At 37.2% G+C, this 17,912-nt stretch overlaps 1 protein-coding gene across 2 annotated transcripts in view; it reads right to left on the bottom strand.

Annotated features, from left to right (window-relative positions):
- Window positions 1-17,912, bottom strand: part of Msp300 (Muscle-specific protein 300 kDa) — a 57,716-nt gene that overhangs the window by 17,930 nt on the left and 21,874 nt on the right. For both annotated transcript variants that reach the window (XM_018540327.1, XM_018540326.1), the window contains 13 exons: window positions 16,572-17,619; window positions 10,650-16,193; window positions 10,224-10,512; window positions 9,430-9,949; window positions 8,842-9,290; window positions 8,522-8,717; window positions 7,990-8,064; window positions 7,055-7,207; window positions 4,484-6,731; window positions 3,031-4,342; window positions 2,508-2,871; window positions 1,774-2,382; window positions 907-1,692 (listed from right to left, as the gene is read on the bottom strand). In XM_018540327.1, coding sequence (XP_018395829.1) covers window positions 907-1,692; window positions 1,774-2,382; window positions 2,508-2,871; window positions 3,031-4,342; window positions 4,484-6,731; window positions 7,055-7,207; window positions 7,990-8,064; window positions 8,522-8,717; window positions 8,842-9,290; window positions 9,430-9,949; window positions 10,224-10,512; window positions 10,650-16,193; window positions 16,572-17,619 — 13,593 coding nt within the window. The remainder of the gene's footprint in view (window positions 1-906; window positions 1,693-1,773; window positions 2,383-2,507; window positions 2,872-3,030; window positions 4,343-4,483; window positions 6,732-7,054; window positions 7,208-7,989; window positions 8,065-8,521; window positions 8,718-8,841; window positions 9,291-9,429; window positions 9,950-10,223; window positions 10,513-10,649; window positions 16,194-16,571; window positions 17,620-17,912) is intronic.

Genomic DNA, 17,912 nt, shown 5'->3' with positions numbered 1-17,912 from the left:
CGCGTATGTAGTCACCAATCACGTGCCGAAAATTTTTTCCAGACTTACAACGCAACAATTAAACAACTACCGCAGTAATATCACTTTTTTTAGTTAAATTGCTACCGCATATCTAACAATTATTTGATGCTTCTATATAGCATCTTATTAGATCTTTAATAATATGTTGGAAGACATATATTAAAATTTAACAATTTAAATGTTAAAGTAATGATGAATCTAAAATCTGTGAAAAGTATGATTGCGAAGAATATACGCGAGTTGGCGTTTCGTCCCGGTTTCCACTACTGGACTCATCAGTAAGGCATTGTAATGGAAACCTACCTTAGACGCCTGTTTTAGTTATTAAATCAAGATTCTATATATACAGATATGCGCGTATTTCAGCACTTGCGAGAAACATTGCGAACATCTATAGACCTCTAATGGCGAGTCGACGTAATAATATTCTTCACAATCATTTATCTAAAGTAGTAATAACGTCTATTTTCAGGCTGACGTAACAAATATTAGAATTCTGTATTACGACCGTCAATTATAAATTAACAAGAATAGGGAAACCGTAATAATTTACGATTTACTAAGCCTCTACGGTCAAAGCTAGATTACTATGCTTATTATAATAATTTTAAATAAAATTTATTTATCTGTATTTGTTTAAATTTCGCTATCGCATCTATATATTTAATTAATAAATTCATTAAATAGTATTTATTTGAGTTTATTCTAATATTTTTGTTAGTGTTTAAATTTAAAAAAATATATATCTAACTTAGAAGAAAAAATACGACACGTATAAATTTATATTTGTATGATATATTCTTTTACTAATGCGATTAATAAAATAATATAGTAATAGATTTGGTAAAATATTTCCTGCAAAACATTTTGTATTATAAAACTCACCCTCAAGGTTTCTAATTTGTCCTTTGCCCAAACCGTATCTCCTACACCGACACAATCTTCTACTGAACCTTGAGCAGTACGTAACCAATCCTCCATCTCCTTTTTGGCTTTTAAGAATTCGGTATGATCAGCGAGATTCTTCTCGACTTTGGAGATAAGCCCTTGCGCGTCGGTCAATAATGTCGTGTATGCTGACTGCAATTGTACCGTCTTATCTCGCGCCCAGCTGCAAGCACTAATCTCCAATAAAGCTTCACATTTGTCATTCAAGTCTTCCAGAACTGGTTTTTGCTTAATTGCTTCTTCTACCAAATATTTACAACGTTTTAAATCCTCTGGAGTTTTGTTATCTTTAGTCTGTTCGTCTGCAATCTTTTTTTGAAAGTGGTCTATCCATTGTCTCATGCCGTCTAACGTATTCGTAAACTGGGACCAGCTTGAGATGCAATTGGCAAGAGTTCGTTGCGAATCGTGACATTGTGCTTGCAAGGACTTCCAGTCAGCCTGTATTTGTCTCATGTCTTGTTTAATGGCATCTTGGCCCTCGGGTCCCGTCTTAGAGATTACAACGTCGCTCAGCTCAATCACTTTCGAGATCAACGTGTCACCTTTTGGCAAAGACGAGATGATTTGATTGACTTTATTCTCTCGTTCGATAATTCGTTCCTTTTCGCCATGAGTATCACTATATTGTTGAAGTTCGACTTTTGTACGACGTACCCAGTCACCTGCCTCGTTCAGAGCTTGTTGGAATTTCTCGTGATCTTTGACTTGGTCTTCCAAATTCTAAAACAATCAAAGTAACAATATTACAATATTATTATATTACATTCCTGTTTGTAATAAGTTTAAAAAAGTTCTACTTACATGAATTTTTTCGGAAATTAATTTCTTCAAGCTATCGTATTTATTAATTGTTAGTTCGTACGGACTTTTCGATATACTGGGGTTTTCACTAAGACGAATCTTCAAGCGATCCACCGTTTCACCATGACCATGAATATCTTTTTGTAAAATCTTATATTTTTCTAACACAGCGCGTTTCTCACTGAGATCGTTTCTACATATGTCTCCTGGTTGAATTTTGCCTTCAACTTCCTCCAACCAATCCGAAATAAGTCGGTGAATCTTATTGAGTTCCTCCAACATACTTGCTCTTGCTGATAGTCTTTGTCTCACATCTTCGACGTCGATTAATAGCTTATCAAATTCGCTTTTTAAGTTCTCGGTGTCTTCTTGAATCTTTGCTGCGCCGTTTTGTTCCGTGTTCATGATGACTTTCTCTTTCAATTCCAGAGCGTAACGCAATTTATTCTGACCTTGTTCCAACGTCTGTCGAATAGCCTTACACGTGTGTAACTTATTGTTAACTTCGATTAATGTACTGGGAATATCTTTGCACTCGCTTAATTTGTCTCGTGTGCGCTCGATCCAATCTTGACACTCTTGGTATAAAGTATTATGTTGTTGGTGCTCCTAATTAACATTTAAGAAAAAATGATGATACACCTATATGTATCATTATATTCGTATAATGAAGAAATATACAGTATATTAAATATTTACGTAAAACAATTAGATAATAATAAATAATACATTACCTGATAATGTAATTCTAATCGTCGCATTATTTCTTTAGCCAGAGATAGTAGTGCGTTGTATTTAGTGGTCAGTTGCGTTATTGCATTAGAAATTCTCGTGTCGGCACATGTTTCTAACAACATCTGAGCTTTCATGTTCAAGCGGTCTAACTCCTTTTGCCAATCAAACAACGTTTGCAAATGAATCTGGAATTGTTCGAGAACGTTTTTCTTCTCTTGCAGACTATCTTGCAATTTATTAAACGTTTGAACTAATTGTTCAGTTTGCGTAAGCCATTCTGTTGCTTCGGAGAACTGATCTTCGTATTCAGTCCACTTCACTATGCCGATTTCGAGTAAACTCTTTGTATTATTCAGCGAGTCTCTGTTATAAATATAAAAAAATTATATAATACATAAATAAAATATATTATATATATGTATAAATATTATAAAAATACAAAAATATAAAAACTTATAATAATATGTCATATTATATCTTTTTGTATTAAAAAATTAAATTTATTTATTGTATTTTACTTACACATAATTATCGTATTCTTCTTGCAATAGTGCTACTTCTTCTTCGATTATTTCTTTGTCTTCAGCATCTGCAATCTGACAGGCGGCGTTGCCTTGTTCTAAAGCTTTCTCCAGCTTTTTCTGACCTTCAGGTAATTCGCTCTGTAAAACTTTAAGCTGTGTGATTTTACTAGCCAAAGATTCCTTGTCTCCCGTAGGCTCCGAGCATTTGCCGAGTCTCTCTTTGGCTGCTCGTATCCATTGAACAAATTCATTACCGCTATCGATAAAAGCCTGATGCTGTTCGACAGTCTCCTTTTGCTTCGCGTATAATTCTTGAGCTTGTTTGCTCAGAGTCTCATATTTAATAGAGATTTCCGTGGCCGGCGTCGCTTGTTGCAAGTCTTCAGCTTTTGTGGTTACTGATTGAATCATTGGTTCGAACGCCACGATATCCTGTACAATGCTGTTAGTTTGTCGCAAATTTGCCTTTCTTTCTCCAATTGCCAAAGAGCTCAATCCAACTAAGCCTTTTCGAGCCTTGGAAACTTTCTGCTCGCACACTTGCTGTAGCTTAGCCTCGCGATCGCTAATCCACTGCTGCAGCTGCGAATACGACGAACTGTAATCCGCCCATTGCAACAGACTCGTCTCAAGATGTACCTTTGTGGTTGAGATCTTTTTTACCAGGCGCTCCCAATCATTTTGAATTTCTTTCAACTGAGCGTTGATCTCCTCACGACCATCCGATCGCGTATTTCTCATGACCTTCTCGCCGCAATTTACAGTGAGATGTATCAAGTTTTGACCTTCCTCGCGTTTTCTTAATAATTCCTGGATTTTATCAAGTCTATTCTGTAATTCTTCGCGACTGCTACTCGAGGCAGCTTCTGTTCCTTGACGTATAATTTGCTTGGCATTCTCGATCCAGTCACGAGCTTTTTCGAGATTGCTCTCATATTCTTGATGTTGAGTTAGATTGGTCTCAACTTTGTTTAATACATCTTTTGCAAGATTCACTTGCACCTGATAACGTGAATTCAAATGTCGCAGCTGGTTGTTGACATAAGTATCCAAGTGAGACGAAAGTAGACCGGCAGCCGTTTTATTGAATTTATCAATTTGCTCTTGACCTTTTATTACGTTATCGAGCAATTCTCTTACTTCTTTCACTTGTTTCTCCTTTTCCTTCAGATTTGGCAACAGAGCATTTTTTTGAGCTTTGATGAGAATATCAAACTGTTGCAACCAGTCGCTGAGTCTCTCGTATTCATCTTTATAGTCACGCCATTGACTCACAGTAGCCTCCAATTGATTCTTCTGTTGTTGAATCTCTGCAATAAAATATACGAATTTGTTTATTAATTAATTTAAAAGTGCAATTATTTTTTCTATAGATTAAAAATGATGATTATTGATTACTCGCGATTATTTTAATATTATTTTTTAATATTAAATATTTGAATAATTCTTACCTTTGAACAATCCTTCGAAACTTTCTGTAAGTGCCCGTATTTCGTTCCTGATAACTTCCTGTCCGATGGGACTAGTACTAGCGCAAACAACATTTCCAGTATGCTGCAAATGTTCCACCAACAATTCACCTTGAGCTTTCTTGTTCAACAGACTCTCAAGTGGTACGACTGCACTCTCGATCGCTAGCTTATCGCTAAGTGATCTCTGCTTCATAGATGGTATTTTCTCGCGAGCCCGGCTAAGCCAACCAATGAGATCATCGTGAGCTTCTTTGTAAAGACGGTGATCTTTATACTGTTCCTCTCGTTCGGCCAATAAAGATTTAATCTTCTCGAAAAGTTCGTCAAATCTGTTCAGTATATCTTGAGCTTGTGAAGCAGCTAATCCTTGCTGACCACTCGCAATCATCTCAGCGACTTTACATTTGAGACTATCAACCTCGATATTCTCGCAACGAACCTTCTCCTCGAGCACTTTGATTCGCTCAAGTTGATTTCTTTTCTCCGACATCGTCGTTTGAAACTGTGAAATCTCATCGATCGATGTCTGCATGTATTCCACCGTCTTTTTAATAGATTGTATTTGTTCCAACAAACCGGCCCATTTGTTTATTGAGTCGTCCAAGTTCGTCTTGGTTTCTAGCATTTTTAACGCTAAGGCACTCCACTGTTCTTGAAGTTTTGCTAAAGCGTTATTAATAGTTTGATGGCCACTCGGAGCTGTATTTGCTAGAACAGCCTGAGCTAGTTCAACAATACCCTGAACTTTTGTAAAACCGTCCTCTTTATATAGTAATAAATCTTGTACGATGTCCATTTTTTGTTCCAAATCTTTCTGCGAAGATGCGCTTAAGTCGGAGCAGTACGCCAGCTTATTTTTGATGTCTTCCAACCATGTGGTGCATTCTGCCAATTGATTATCGAAATCTTGATGTGTGGTAACGTACTGATACCAACGATTATTGAGCTCTTTGACTTTACTAGAAATTTGTTGATATTTGATACTCAAATCCGATATGTAAGAAGTGCGAGAAGTAATAGTCTTATGCAGTTGCTGAGCTCGCTCAGCAACGGCATCAATTTCTAGTTCTTTAGCGCGAACTTCACCTTGAAGGGCACGTAATTTTTCGAGCTGAGTCTTTTTCTCTGCCAAAGTGGATTTGAGGTCAACGGCATGTAATTTTGTATCAGTATCCCTCATCCACGCCAAACATCGTTCCTTTGATATCTCGAATTCGCTCCATTGTTGAAGCTTGTTCTCCAAAGACTCGATAGTAGACTTAACCGCTGAGATCAAGCCTTCCCATTCTTGTTGCGAGGAATCAATCTGCGAGCGGATATTTACCTGTCCTGATTCCAGAGTACCGGGTATTACTTTTTCGCCCAGAGACTTGATTTGCTGCACTCGCGATTCATCTTCCGGTAAACAGTGCAATAGATTCTTCAGGCGATCCAAGTTTGTGTGCAAGGACACTCTTTCTAATTCCACATCACCCCAAAGACTCACTGCATTGTGTGTGGCATCCAACCATTCATGCGTATCTAAAACAGCTTTGCTATACTGTTGATGATCGCTCACTATGCCTTCGTACCTTTCTACGAATTTCGTCGCGCGTTTCAATAATACATTGTATCTGTTCGTTAAATTATTCAGCGTTTGATCGATCTTATCGGTACGATCGGGTAAATTGTCTGCTTTATCTCGGAGATCCAGCAGGTCCTGCTGATGCGTTTGAGTATCATGTAAGATAGTGCGATAGATCTGTAACTGGGCACGTTTTTCGTCCAGAGTAGTTTTTAGTTCGATCTCCGGCTTCAATTGAGCTTCTGTGTTTCTCAACCAGTTCTCGAAAGTCTCGCTGCACTCGTCGAAACCGGACCACCGTGAGATCTTCGCCTGCAACTCACGTTCGGTCAAAGCGATGCTGTCATAAAGCTCTTCAAAGGCTTGCTGGAGATCCAGTAATTGCTGACGAATAATTTCTCGGCCCTCTGTGCCGGTCGTAGGATACAATCGTTCACCAGCCTCAACAGTGCTGTTTATCAAGAGAGTGGATGAGGATTGACGGACTAAAAGTTCTTTTAAGGTTTCCACATTCGAGATCAGCTTTTGACGAGTCCCACTGACGTTTTCCTTGGAGGACTGATAACGCACTCTTGCATTCGCTAGCCATTCGGAGCATTGTTTATAACGATCTAAATAGCTAGCGTGATCAACTACTGCTTGTTCGCATTTTTTCACCAATTCCTGAAACAAAATTATATAAAGATTTTCATTGCGAGAGAAGTAGAAATTTGCTAACATGACATATTTTGTGCTATTATTAATTATATTGATAACACAAAAAATTAATTAGGAAATACTAATTTTATTTAAATAAAAATGAATTTATAATAATATTATAAAATAGGAAAATAAAGTTTTGGTTTGTCATAATATACTGAAACAATGGTTTCACTATGATAATTAAATTATTTTCTTTTACAATGCAAAAAATAACCTTTATTGATAATTTTTTTTTATTTTGATAGTATTTGTCTTATGAAAATGTCATTATACATTTATACTACCTTGGCGGTCGCCTGAATTGATTGGAAACGTGACGTGACTTGTTGAACGCTGACAGAAAATCGAGTCTCGCCACTGATCTGCATCAATTCTGACGAGTCATCACTCATTTTATCGAATTCAGCCTCATTTTGCCGGAGATTTACAATCAGTGACTGAAAAAAATCATATTTATATTGTAACTGTTTTTAAGTAAGATTCTTGTTAAAGAGTTGTTCCGCATAATTCATATGCGAAATAAGGAAGTAGAAAATTCTCTCTTCTTGCGTGCAGAAGCCTGTTTGAGTAATGTGGTTAGACTATTATTACTTAAGTGTTAAACGCGAAGAAGTATGCACTAACAATAAGTATAAAAAGTAGTTTAAAATATTCCATCCTGATGTATCAGACTCGTTTGTTCGTCTCGTTGTAAAATTCAGCATCAAAGAAGCTCTCCATTCGTGAAGCAAAACAGATTTTACTGCAAATTTTGAAGCTGAAAGCGCAATATTTACTGAACATAAATAAAATAGCCGCCAAAGGTTTAACAAAAATTCATCTAGCCGATGCATAAATAAATAATTGTTTAGTATTATAAAATGCTTAACACAACACTAATATTTATATAGCGAGAAAAAATAATTTAGCCGTTCATATTTTTAATCAGATTTAATATTGATGAAAAACACGATTTTATTAAATAAAGCGGCGTATTGCCGTATCTCATATTACTCTAATCATATGTGTCGTTTAATGCTTATAAAATCACAAGATGAAGCGTTGGTATCTCCCACCTGCTCTGACAAAAGCTATAAAAGCTATAAAAGCTGAAAGATTACATAAGAAAAGAGCAATTGTGTCGAAGAGACTCCTCGTAAAGCCGTTGCAATCATCCGCCTCTCTCGCAATCTTTCCTTGTTACAAAATGATATTTGCAATTTGCATATCACTCTCTTACTTGTTCGAGATGGTCACCAAGCGCAACCAGTTCTGTCATGTCCGTGTTCCGCGAATCGGCGACCTTCTGTAGTTCCTAGGAAATTTTATTACATATAATCATTGTGCGTGAGAGATAGTTATGCTCTACGATTGGAGATAAAAGTTTGCGTAGATGGGGCTTTCTCCTCTCTTTTTCGTCGATTTAAAAGTACTTACACGATCTATCGTATGGGATGTATAAAGAAAGAAAGAGAACAACGTTAATATTACAAAATTTATATTCATGTTATATTCATGTGTGTGAAAAGTGTCAGTGCGTGTGAAGAAAACAACTACATCTAATCATAATTAAAACTGGATACTTTAAATGTGCACACCTCAAATTATGTTACTATTTCATATGGGAAAGTTTTGTGATAAGGGATAAACACAAAGCGATCTTTGTATAATCGATATTCGGTAAATAGGACACTTATTAAATTTATATATGTAAAGCCAAAAGAAAACCGCATTTCTATACTCCAGCTTTGTTGTAACAATTTTAAACTTACTTGGTATTTTTCAAGTTGCTCCTGCTTCTCCTCAACCGTGTTCTTCAGACAATAGTTTTTCAGTGATGTCTCGGCGTCAGTAAGCCAAGCAAGCAAACGTTCTAATGAATTTTCGTATTCGCTCCATTGTTGTATTCTTTCTTCGATGCAACGTACCACGTCGTTTACGGCTGTAGTGAACTTCTTATTTTCGAATCTAGAAACAAGTTATCCAACGTAGATTTATATAGTTGACAATGAAATTGTTTAATTTCTAAATACTTTTTTTTAATAGATTAAATATAATTTTGTATTATTTTCCTTTTTTTTTTAATATTTACCTAAGATTCGCTAAATCTCTTTCCATAGATTCTTGCGAGCGAGGTGGCAAAGTATGCGCACTCTGCGCCACATGTTCTTCAAGAACAGTCAGCTTTATCTCACCTTCGCTTTGACCGTCCTGTATTTCTATAACTTTAGCTAATCTAGCTTGAAGGGCAGTTTTGTTTCCCGTATAGTCACTGTAATTTGCTAAACGTTCCCATTGACGTTTCTGGTAATCTTGATAAGCTTTCTGAAGATCGTGGAACTGCTGGAAAATATCAAGTAATGTTTCCAAGCTGGATATTCCTTTCTGAGACGTATCCACTAACTTTTCGTATCTCTTTGAAACTGAAACAACTTTTTCATGAACGTTCGATGGAACTTGAGTAACTTGAACCAAAGCGTTGGCTTTTTCGGAAATACCTTCGATGAGACGTTTATAAGCTAAGATCTCTTGATGTAATGTCTAAAATAAAATTTTCGAGAAAAGAATATGATTAAAGGTTTTCATGTTATATTTTTTTTTTATATCATATTATAATATATTCTCAGATAATACAAAATTAATCATATAATAATATAATATTAAAAAGATGTATAAAGACCTTCAATTTGAGAAGTTTTGATCTTATTTCCGGCAAAGAGGACCACATCATCGAGGAATCTTGTTTAACCGCACGTTCCATCGTGTCCAACCAAGTTAGAATCTGTTGTAGAGTTTCTTGATAACTAGACCATTGTAAAGATTGAGCGTCTTGCTTTTTCTGTTGTTCCGTGATGCCTTCTGCTAAACGATCCCATCTTTCGCGAGCGTTTCGCAATTCATGCCTGATTACTTCACGCCCTTGAGCGGAAGTGTCTGGAAGAATCCTCTCACCAAGAGACGTTAAGCTAGTTAAACGATGTTCAGCTTGCTCTTTCTCGGTTAGCAAAACTTGTAAACGCGAGTTCCTTGCTTCGAGATCTCCACCAATCTCGTCTTCCTTCAAGATAGCTAAATTTTTTTCGAGAGGCGTAAGCCAAACATCAATAGCTTTCAATTTTTCTTCATAAGCGCGATGATCATCTACGATGCTTTGGCAACGGTTTATTATTTCCTTACTGAGCACGTGCAACAGCTGATATCTAAACATTTAATTTAAGCGTAATGTATTATTACTTTTATTATATCTTTATTTACAAATTATTAATTATTTACTTGTCTAAATGTTCGCATACGACTACAATAAAATCGCGCATTTTTAAAACATATATTTCAATTTTAAAATTTTTGTCTTTATTTTGCGCGAGATTGATTTTTTCCCATTCTTATTTGCCATGTAACTATTAAGATTTTATTGCATAAACATATGCAAGGCTATGGTAAATAGGATAGTTTGTTGAAAATAATTTGACGTACCTGTTGCTGACTTGGGAAATTAATGGCTTGATGCGTTCAATACCACTCGCGTGCAGTAAACTATGTGACTTGTCCACGAATTCGTCTATCTCTCGCTCTTGCCGCGCAATAATTTCGCGTTTCTCTTTAAACGCGCGAAGTCGTGCTTCTTTATCTTTTAACGTAGGCTGCAATTGTTGATCTCGGAATGCCGCCTCCATAGAACGGAACCATTTTGTGTGAGCTTCCAGCTGATCCTCGAAGTTCTGCCATTTTTCTAAAGCTGCTTTCTGTCGCTCTTCTACGGACTCTGAAAAACAAAATTTTCTAATGAAATGATTGTGATAAATGGAAGTAATGAATTGCCATAAATAAGTTTATACAAGGATGATTCTTTTACATAATTTTGAAATCACATAAAAATTAGAATTTGCAATATATGTTTACCAATTTCATTGAGGAATTGGCGCAGATTATTTTCCAAAGTAATCACTTCCTTGTTAATAACTTCTCGACCTTTCGGCGCGGTGCTGTGAGCCACAGCTTCACTGAATTCTTTTAACTTGGTGAGATGTTCCGCACCCTGTACTTGGCCATCTTTTAACAACGTCAAGCTCGTTAATCTGCGAGATATTTCACATCGTTCGCCCGTTATATCATTGCATTCTGCTAGTTTCTCTCGTTCTCCATTCAACCAATCGGAGAAGCATTTACATTGAAGATTGAAACGATGATGCTTTTCGCAACAATCCTCTAAATTCTCTAACAAATCTCGAGACTTGGCGACGATATTCTGGAAGAGCTGTTTGATAGATTGCAGATAGATATTCAGAGAAGTATCCTTGGTCTGATCGACCAATTGTTGCGCTTTATCGCAAACCGATTCGACCAATGTCTGATGTGACATGATTTCCTGATGCATAATCTTGTGATTTTGCAATTGTGCACGCTTTTCTTCCAGCGATGATTTCAGTTCTGTGTGCTGATGCATTGCGCGTTCGACATCTCGCAACCAAGCCGTTAATTGTTCTTGAGACAACGAAAACTCGGCGAACTGCATTAAACATTGATCTAACTTCTGCATCGAACTTTGCAAATCCTCGGAAAATCCATCCCACATACTACGTAGATTTCTTAATTGTTGTCTGATTATCTCTCTACCATCCGGTGAGGTGTGCACATAAAGTTTCTCACCGAGATCGATGACAGATTCGAAACGAGCATTTTCGCGAGTCCGAACGTCACCGAGATCCCTGATATGCTTTTGTCTGCTTTGTAGCACCGCCAAATCGCCAACAATCTCGCTATATTTCTTCAACTCGTCCTGAACTTCTTTGATCCAATTCAAGAATTGATTATACTTTTCGTTGAACAGATTGTGCTCCTTTACATACTGCTCGTACCTTGCTACAACTTCTTTCGCTTGATTCTTGATTGCTTGATACCTAGTAGCCTGACGAGATACTTTGATAACCAAATCCGATTCCGCTTCTACGCCTTGACTTTTCTCAATCGCCGCATTAAACTCCGTGCCCTTTGCTATAATAGTCTCTTCGAGAGATTTCAATTTCTGTAAGTGTGCACGTTTAGTTTCCTCACTACTCTTCAAACTTTGATCTTTCACCTGCATTTCGATCTGTTTGAGCCAGGATTCTAGATTCTCGACTACTCTTTCGAATTCGGACCATTGATTGAATAAATGATTCAACTTATCTCTGCTTGAGGCACATCGTTGGAGGAAATCCTCCCAAACCTTTTTCTGCTGTTCAAAACTTCTCAATAACGTAGGATGACCAGCTATCGAGGTTTGTTCCAAAATAATGTTTAATTGCAGATTGCAATCGGTTATATTCCTATCACCCTCGAGTTTTTGTTGCAACACGTTCTCGATCAAAATAATCTTAGATTTAGCTGCATCTCTATCTATCGAGAGATCCTCACTGATGGGCGCCGCTTCGTTTATCACCGTATTAATCCAATCTCGCATCTTCTCAAACGTCTGAAGATAAGCCTCGTGATTTGCAACGTACTTTTCCGTTATACCGATTCTATCATCTACGTCTTCCGATAACTTTTCATGCGCTTCAATCACGCTATTGAGCATCTCGCTAGCCTCCTCGTCTGGTGCAGCTCCGAGCCTTTCCTGAAGTTGTTCCAGGATATTTCGGTGAACTCCGACATCTTGTGCAATAGCCTTATACAAATGCAAGGCGAGTTTCTTTTCTTGAAGCGACGGTAGCAGATCTTGCTTGTCACCCAATTTTTTCCGTGCCTCAACTAACCACTGCTTTACTTGGGAATACTTGTCTTCGAACGAGGATCGATGCATCATGTCGCTCTCGATTTTCTTATAAATCACGTTTGTGCGATCGGCCAAGGCTTCCACGCGACTACGCAAATTTCTTAGCTCACTTCTGATGAGTTCCCTATGATCAGGTGTTATCCTCGCGAAAAGTGTTTCACCCGCTTCCGCTGTTCGATTCAAAATTGCTTGTCCAGTTTCGCGTTCCTCTCTAAACGCTTTCAATTCTTTCAAGCGAGATTGATAGAAGGTCATTGGTTTCGGGCCGCTGATCTCGTCAAAAGTTTTCAATTTCTGCTCCGCGTTTAGTAACCACGATTCTAGCTCTTTTACATTAGCAGCATATTGGCTTTTAATTTGTTTGAGTTCTCTAAGTCTGTCTAAATGTTGAACCAAAAATTTAAGAACCGAATGATAACGCATATTCAAATGTCCGACATATTGAGTCACGCGAGATTCGGGACTAACTGTGACTATCTCCTCTCCGAGTGCGATCAAATCTTTCATCTCGTTTTCATAATTCTCGACCTTTTCTTTAAGTTGTGTTATTTCGGCAATCTTTGCGTCAATCTCGTTTGGATTTAAAAGCATCGTGGCCTCCGTTCTGATTTTATTCTCGTTCTCTTTGAGCCAGGAAATTACGTTTTCTGACGTAAACTCATATCGTTGCCACAAAGCGATATTTTCTTGCAGCACGGATTTGATTTTGCGATAGCTGACTTTCAAGGATTCCAGGTCGGCAGTAACTTTGTCGCGTTCGTCTCTAAGAGCAGAAATGGTCTCGCTGCTCTCGACAGTGCTTAGAAGTGTCAATGAATTATCCGTATCCACTTTACGAATCTCGCAATCAGCAATACCATCTTCCACATCGATTAATGAGGCCATCTTTACTTCGAGATTGTAACGATCGCTGCTCTGTTCGGGTTCGCACCATGCTACTTTTTCCTTATGAGTTGCTACTAAGCGTTGCAGAGCGCCAAATTTCTCATGATACAGTTTTGTTAGGAAGGCTACCAACGTTGCATTAACTTTGTCAGCATGACTGGCTACACCATCTTTACGGAGTTGCAATGCTTGCAGTTCCTTTGGTAAGCTGGACTTCGATATAGTTGGATATTCTGATACCATATCTGTTAATTTCTCGTTAAGTTCTGAAAGTGTGTAATCGCACTTTTCCAGTTCGGTCTTTAATTCTTGACATTTATTGATTCTATGCAGAATCTTAGTATTCTCGCCAGTTAAATCATCGCATTTGATTATCTCTTCGCGAATCTTTGATATTGTATCGCTGCATTTTTTCAACTCTTGTCTGATACCTTTTTCTTTTTCGTTGAAAGTTGAAGTGAACGATGTGAGCTTATTCGCAGCCTGTTTAACAACTTTGAATTGATCGTCCAATAAATCATTGAGGGATTTTAAAGTTGGTATGCTTGCGTCATCGTTCAGTTTGACGAGTTGTTCGCTCTTCGTAGCGATACCTTGTCGAAGTTGTTGATATACTGGCAATTCCTCGCGATATTTAATCAATAATGCTTGTCCGTTCTCAGCGTCGAGTAAACGATCACAAGCCGCGGTGAGCGCTTCATTCGTATCACTGAGCCACTTTGTAAGTTCATATTTTGCTTCTTCGATCTGTTTCCAGATGATAACCTGTGTTTCGTACGCTTGAGTACGATCGATCACCTTAGCATTAATCTCGTGATACTTTTTTCGTATATTAGATAAATCTGATTCGATTAAACTTGTTTTGAAGTTCGGCATTAACGATGTCTCCTTTGCTAGTTGTTGTGCCTTGCCGTCCATTTTGTCCAGAAATTGTTTACCCTTCTTTAAAATTTCTGAAGCTCTCTTATGTTTTTCCAGAGCAACGGTTGCCTGGGTGATATCAGTTGACACATCTTTGACCGACTGACAAAGGCTCTTTGCTTCATCGATGAATTTGTTTAACTTTTCCTTGGCTTCCTGATATTGTCTCCAGTCGGCATCCATTTCGGCATATTTCCTTTTCTGCTCATGCAGAAGTTCATTGACCTTTTCCCAGTTTTCATCCACTGAAGAAATCACTACTTGAATGTTAGTTATTGCTCGTTGATCCTCCTTTATCAGGTTGTCACCTTCTCGATGAAGGTTTTCCTTTTCCGGTTCTCGTCTCTGATGATCTTCGATCAAATCGTCTATCTTCTCGATTACCGGTGCGAGTTTTTCGCAAGAATCAACGGTATATGTGATGTTTTGCAGAGTTGTCTGAGTATTGATAATTTCTTCCGTAATTTTTTGTTGCAACTTTCTAAAGTTATCCCATTTAGCATCGAGATTCTTCAACTTGTCTTTCTTGGTAGATAATTCTGTCTTCAAAGCTGTGGCCTTGGATTCAAGATCATTCAATAAGGAAGTCGCAGTAACTGGTCTCTCTTGCTTGTCACGAACATGTATTCCCAAAGTACTATCCATTAACGGAACATGTTCCTTCCAAGTGTTGATCTTTGTGTGTACAATTTGGAGTTCCGAAGAAAGTCTGTCGAAATCAGCGATAGTTGGTTTTCTAGCTTCAGATTCGTATTTACAATGATTCAATTGCGCATTGGCGTCATTATGCCAGCTCAAAAGTTCGATCCACTTTTCTAAGCCCTTCTTCTTTTCTCTTAAGTCATCTTCAAGCGCTTTGTATTTCTTTGCTAATGACGTGTAAGTTTCATCCAATGCGGCGGCTTCCAACATAGAACCTCGTGATGACAGCTGTTTTACTTCGTTATAGATCGCTGTAAATGCCGGTTGTTTTTCTGAATGTTCTTGAAGATAAGCATGCATTGTTTGCAAATTAGTATCAACATTGTCCACATTCACGTCTCCAATTTCATTGATATTAGATCTCAATCTTGTCATCCAGTTTTCGAAATCCGTGATCTTCATCTGGAATTCCTGTCTAGCTAACAACGAGTCAGAGACGCGATTAATGTAATGCCGAACTGTATCCGCGAGTTTGTTTACTCTAGTCTTCATTTCAACAACGCGACCTTTCAACGCGGATGCGCCGTCTAGCGATAAACCATGGCTAATATGATCGGAAACTTGAGTCAGTGATATCAATTGAGCCTGATGATCAGATATGCTCTTGTTGAATTCCTTCAATTGTGCCAATTCCTTTTCCAACTTTGTAGCTTCGGGTGTTTGAACATTGGGTTCTTTGAGAACTTCCCTTTCACTGTTCTGCAACCACTGATTAAACTCTTTCGCTTCTGATTCGAAAGTGTTCCATGATGAGACTAATTTATCCAGCTTGGTCGTCGTTTGTATAGCCACATCATGAACTGCGTTCCATCGCGTGTATACAGCATCGACTTCATCAGGTGCTATTGTTCTTCCAGTTATCTGGTGACTAATCGTTGACAGATTCTGGACCTTTGGAAGATGTTGTTGACATTGAACTTGAAAGGTTTTGGCCGATTCTAACATTTGTGTGGCTTGGGCCAAAGTGGTAGGCTTACTGCCCATTGTAGCTGCCTTCGACTCGGCTTGTTCAATCCAAGGTTTTACCTTCTGAATGCCTTCTTCATACTCTCTCCATGTTGCAAGATTTTGCGTAGCTAATTCACGTTGCGTTACTATGCTCTTATTCAACGATTCAACTGCCTTGTGAAGATTCTCAATGTCGCCACGAAGTTGTTTTGCCGGTATATCATCACTGTCTTCTATATATGTAAAAAAAAATAAACATTTTTATATTAGAATATTTTTAGCTTAAATGTTAAATTACATTTAATTAAATTCTATCTGTGTTCAAATAAATTAGATATATTTAAATTACATATTTTATATTTTTTATCAATAACCGATTATTTTGTTAAATAAATCTTTATAAAATAATAGAGAAGAGTCGTATAAAAGATATTTTTTTATAAAAGAATTATATATAAAAAATTGTTTTGTTATTTCTACGGTATAAATATTATATTTAGAAATATATATTATAGTTATAACATATGCAAACATTAAATATTAAGTAACAAAAAAATTAAATTTACGTGTTTGTAATTTAATATGAAACAAACAAAAAATTGTATATTCACCTTTTATAAGTTTCCGGGATTCGTCTTCTAATACATTTAAAATCAATACTTTTTCCTTGATATCTTTTTGTAGATTTTCTGTTTTACGAACTCTTTCCTCAGGTGATGCTGTAGAATCTTCTATGTTTGCAATTGATTGAGGCGCAGCTTGTTGAACCCAAGATCGGAGTTCCATGAGCTTTGACTGAAATTTATTCCATCGAGTACTCTGTTCCTGAAGATAAACAACTTTTTCGCGCACGATTTTTAACGTGTGCTCCATCTTCTGTTCAGTTTCGGTCACTTCTTTTTCTAGAGTCTCTGTTTTGCTTGATGGTGCGGATGTTTGAGAAATATTAGTATATGTTTCACGTAATTTTTTAATCATTTCTTCGGATAATTTTCTCAAATTTGTATTAAATTCCTGTTTTTTCTGCAGGTCAGAAGATACTTGAGCGGCATCATAATATGATGCTAATTCAATTTGACGCAATTCTTTCTCGGCTTGTTCGATCAATTTCAAAATCTCGTTTTTTTGTTCTTGATAAGTGTTCCAGAGTTTCTGCGATTCCTTCAAAGACTTTAATATCTCCATGCTTTGGCCATACGTATCGTTCCAGTTAGCTTCCAATTGCTGAACCTCGGAAGAGACAAAAGGTGGAGTGTGTTGATCTTTCAGAAGATCTTTACCGCGTTGTAACATACTGACAATGGTTGCTCGCTGTTGTTCTAATTGATTAAGACGGGATTCCTGATGAACTACCTCGTTTTGTAATTTTTCAGGAATCTCAGGTGTGGTTTCGACTTTTGGTTGCTCGCGAACTTTGCGCAACAAGGTGCATACTTCGCGTACCTCTTTGCGATAAGTGTAACTTTTTGAATAGATGTCTGTCTTCGTCATTGTAATTTCGATCGTTGGAATCAAATTCTTATATCGAGTTATCAGTTGCTCCAAATTTTGCTGCGCTGTGAGTGCATCGCGATCCGAACGGTTCAGTGTCAGGTTGTCGAGAGTTTGAACCAGCCATTTCATTTCTTCACGCTTACTATCAGCTTCGCGACAGATTTTCTGTAAATAGTTAATAATATTTTTTTATATTAGTTATTATATATTTTAAAGGCGATTTGTATCAACAATTGATGAAAGAGATGAAAAAGAGATGATAAACAAATGTATTGTGTAGATACTTCTCAGAGTAAAATTTTTTAATAATTATTGATTAATATTTATGAGTAAATTATAGATGAAAATTAAATCGGTATTCATTAAAAATTTTATTTCAAGAGAATTCATCATTGGACTCTTGAGTGAAGAGCAAATCCTATAAAAAAGTAAACATAGAGGTGCGCGTATATTTACCG

The sequence above is a fragment of the Cyphomyrmex costatus genome, unplaced genomic scaffold (assembly GCF_001594065.2).
Source record: "Cyphomyrmex costatus isolate MS0001 unplaced genomic scaffold, Ccosl1.0 scaffold241, whole genome shotgun sequence".
In the NCBI taxonomy this organism is placed as follows: domain Eukaryota; kingdom Metazoa; phylum Arthropoda; class Insecta; order Hymenoptera; family Formicidae; genus Cyphomyrmex; species Cyphomyrmex costatus.
Note: the sequence above shows the minus strand (reverse complement) of the source record. Positions and strands in the feature narration are given on the sequence as shown.